The 4,089-nt window shown below is 51.7% G+C and overlaps 1 protein-coding gene across 1 annotated transcript in view; it reads right to left on the minus strand.

Moving 5' to 3' along the window:
* The window catches only part of LOC103210247 (protein Shroom2-like), a 174,530-nt gene extending 170,668 nt beyond the window's left edge, over positions 1–3,862 (minus strand). The window contains exon 1 of the mRNA XM_042783015.1: positions 3,713–3,862. Within this exon, the coding sequence (XP_042638949.1) occupies positions 3,713–3,862 (150 nt within the window). The remainder of the gene's footprint in view (positions 1–3,712) is intronic.
* Between the last annotated feature and the right edge of the window lie 227 nt (positions 3,863–4,089).

Here is a 4,089-nt window from a genome sequence, read left to right on the forward strand (position 1 = left end):
AACTGGCACGGGTAGGCTTAGCTGCTTCCCCCACACACCAGCTGCTGTCACGCCGACCCCGACCAGGCGACCCCATGTGCATCACGGGGTTTTCAAAGGCTGATTTTTTGGAAGTACATCGTCAGGCCTTCCTTCCAAGGCATGTCTGAGTGAACTCAAGTCTCCAACCTGCCGGCTAGCAGCCGAACGCATCTACCCTTCCCACCACCCAGGGTCTCTGCTTCATTTATAAAATGGGCTAATGAGACTTCTCCCATCAGAAAATAAGGGATCACATCAGACTTGTTTGACAGCTCTTCCGGGTACACATCTAGGTAGCTCTCCAATGATACCTCGTTACCGTAAGACGACTCAGGGGTCTCTTAACACCCCCTCAAGCTACCCCCAAATCAGTCTGTGAAGTACAAATGGGTTGTATAACTATTCAATTACAATTTTGTCTACAAAAGTACTATTGGAAAGAATGATTATTTAACATGCCTCCATGTGTTGCTTCGGTAGCTTTTGGGAAAGGAATGATAAGGCTTGGATTCAGCACAATTCTGGCAGGGGCAATAATGTGCACTACCCCACCCCACCCCACCGTGACACACTGGTTAAGTATTTGGCTGATAACCAAAGGGTCCCCTGTTCAAACCCACCAGCTGTTCCACGGGAGAAAGATGAGGCAGTCTACTTCCGTAAAGATTTCAGCCTTTTCTAGAGGGTCGCTATGAGTCGCAATCGACTCCATGGCAGTGGGTTTGGTTTTTGGGGTCTGGTCTCTATCATAGTGCTCTTTCTTCTCTTTAAGTCATCGTAAGTGGACACTTTTTCCCTCATCCTTTCCTAATAAAATGACAACTAATTACCGGCTGTGGGCAAGCATCACGGACAGGTTTGCAAGATGCTGTCAATACATGGGGAAAGGAAATGCAGACAAAAATCAATCCCACTGGTAGCACCACGTGACTAAAAAGTGTGTGTGTGTGTATGTGTGTGTGTATGGGGGGCAGGATTTAGTACAAAAGTCCCAAACTATCCTGAGTGCTCCCCACCATCTAAGAAAAGACACAGTTCAGCCACATGTTGTTGTTGTGTGCTGTCCAGTCGGACCTGACTCATAGAGACCCCTCCTTGGGTTTCCGAGGCTGTATCACTATGGAAGTAGATTGCCTAACCTTCCTTCCGAGGAGCGGCTGGTGGGTTTGAACTGCCAGTCTTCTGGTTAGTAGTCAAGTGCCTTAGGCACTATGCTACCAGAGCTCCTGTTCAACCACATGGGAGTAGCCATAAATACGAAGCAGCAGTTTCACCAGTGCCAGTCGACCCCGACTCCCGGTGAGCAGTTGGCACTGTACGTCTGAGTGCTGTGCTTCGGACGGTTTTCAATGGATTTTTCTTTTTTTTCGGAAGTCGATTGTCAGTCCTTTCTTCCAAGGCACCTCAGGGTTAACTTTAACTGTCAACCCTTCAGTCGGCAGCTGAGCGTGTTAAGTGTTCACACCACCCAGGGACTCCAAGCAGCAGTGTAAGGGAGCGACTGTGGCCATCTTGGCCTGATGAGCAGCATAGCGTTTTGTTTTTTTCTGCAAAATCCTGCAGCACCGCCTGGAAAAGCTGAGCATATACCACGCTACCAGTGCAGCCACAAAAACTTTTGAAAAATAAAAACCTTAACTACCTTGAGAGGCAGAATCAGGAGCAAACCATCCCATCGGCATTTCAAAAGTCCACTGGGTTCTACTGCCAACCTAACCTCTGGTGTTTCATTGCTATTCATGAGGCTTTCACTGGCCAATTCTTTGAGAAGTGGATGGCCCTTTCCTTCAGCGAAGAAAGGGAAGGCCCTCAACGACATGGATTGACACAGTGGCTGTCACGATGGGCTCAGGTACAGTGGGCATTGTGAGGCTGGCAGAAAACCAGGCAGTGTTTCATTCTGTTGTACGTAGGGTCGCTGTGAGTCAGGGCCACCTTGATGGCACCTAACAAAAACCACTACCACCTCTGGTGTTTCTAGAATGGGGACCTCTAGGGCAGGGAGGACAGGAGCCACGGAGAATACACCTGGAGTTTTAGGGTTTGGGGTACCTGTAGTGAGGATCAGGGGTTCTGTGACCACATTCTCCAGTTTCTGATGAAACAGCTGAATTGAAAAGTGACCTCCAACTTCCTTAGCCTGTGTGAAAGCCAAAAGCAAGGTGCCATCTCCAGGAATGTTTTACAGATCATTCCATGTGCACAGAGGCAAAGGTCTGAGGAACGGGTGTGGAATCATGCTTGTAACTCTTTTTCAAGAAATGTGAAATGCTAAAGAGCTGAGCAACTTACCTGATACCTTTTTATCTTTGGCCATCATAATGCTCCCTAAAACTATTATAGACTAGGCGCATGCTAGGTGCTTCCACAAATATACAGGAAAGGGCCCTAGATGAGCAAGGGGTACACCTTTCATGACTGCTCACCATCTTCAAAGAATCGAAATCTGATAAAGGGTTAAGGTCTGGGAGGTCCCAGGGAACTCAAACAGTTATGCATTCCACCAGCCCAAAGGTTGACAGTTGCAACCCACCCAGAAGCAACTTGGAAGACAGGCCGGGTGATCTGCTTACGGAAGGTCACAGCCATTGAAAACCATATGGAGCGACTCTACTCTGCACACATGGGGTCGCCATGCGTTGGACAGCAAGTAACAACAACAACATACGCATTAGGGTAAACGTATAGCATTAGGGTAAATGCATAACAAAACTACCACCTGTTTTCTGAGCTCCACATCACTTCAATCCACATATATTAAACAAACCACAACCAAAAAGTTGCTAGTTTTGTAACTAAAGAAACATAAACAGAGATGATATAGAAAAGTTTAGTTCACTCTTGCTATGCGGACAACAAAGCCAACCATTTCCCAAATTCATTACCAGTGCGGCCATGAGTCTCTTATTTCCTCCTGCTGATGGGAGGCAGGAAAGCAGTAAGTCACCTTCAAAGGCCTCTAGTAGCTAAGAATTCTACATTTTAAAGGGAACTTTGTTCCTAGGAATGGCACAGCCCAACCCTTTCCAGACAAACTGACCAATAGACACGTTTAACCCTAAGAAAACATGGGCATTGGTTTGTTGCTTGTTTGTTTTAATACCTTTACCCAGTTTGGCTGTTAAATTTCAAAGTTTCAGAACGATTTTCAGTTTTGAAACAAGAGAATTCAAAACTCTAAAGCAAATCCCACCCAACCGCCCCCCCCAAAGAAAACAAACCCCATTCCTGATGAGCTACATGAGGGCTTTCCTTCTTATTACTGGACTCAGGCCCCACTTTCTAAAGAACGTTTAAAGTTTCCGCAGGTAGCACGGCGCCATAGCTCCGGGCTGGAGCCAAGCCCGTAAATATTGATGGCTGATGGGAATCGAGAAGCGGGCCGGCGGCCGCTGCGGCTCTGGGTTTCGCGGTGACCAGGGGCGCGGGTCAAGAAGCAGGGCCGGGGACACTAACGAGGCCACCCCAGGCTCGAGGGGATGTCTCTGACCTGACCTCTGCGCAGGCCGCAGGTGCAGGCCGCTGCGGGCACCGCCGGCGTGACAGGGGGGCCTGGCAGGCCCCTTCCCGAGGGGGAGGGGGCGGGGACCCGGAACAGGAGCCATTTACCTGGGAGCGGCCCGGGGCGCGCGGACAGCACCCTCTGCGCCCCGCAGGTGTCCGCACCCTCGGGCTGTCACACTGGCCTTACCTTGGTGATGACGAGCGGCTCGCCGTGCTCGCGGCCACCCTTCAGAGTGAAGCCCCACGGGGCGCCGCCGCTCAGCTGCACCTCCACCAGTCGCCCGCCGTCAGCCTCGGCCAGGCGCTCGGGCCGCGCGCGGGGCTCGGCGCTCTCCATGGCGCCCGGCCCAGCCCTTCGGGAACCCTGGAGCCGCGAGCCCGCCTGCGGCCGACCAAGGCGAGAACCTCCGAACCCGCGCCTCCACCAACCCGAGGAGAACTTGCACCGCAACTTGGAGAGAAGTGCCGGCCGGGCAGGATGGAGCCCAGGAGGCGGGCGCCGGGGGCGGGCCGGAGGGGCGGGGCGCGCGCAGGGCTCCAGCCAGACTCTCGGAGGTGGAGGGC

Source organism: Orycteropus afer, unplaced genomic scaffold (assembly GCF_000298275.1).
Source record: "Orycteropus afer afer isolate SDZICR_OR568_19922 unplaced genomic scaffold, OryAfe1.0 scaffold00577, whole genome shotgun sequence".
Lineage (NCBI taxonomy): Eukaryota > Metazoa > Chordata > Mammalia > Tubulidentata > Orycteropodidae > Orycteropus > Orycteropus afer.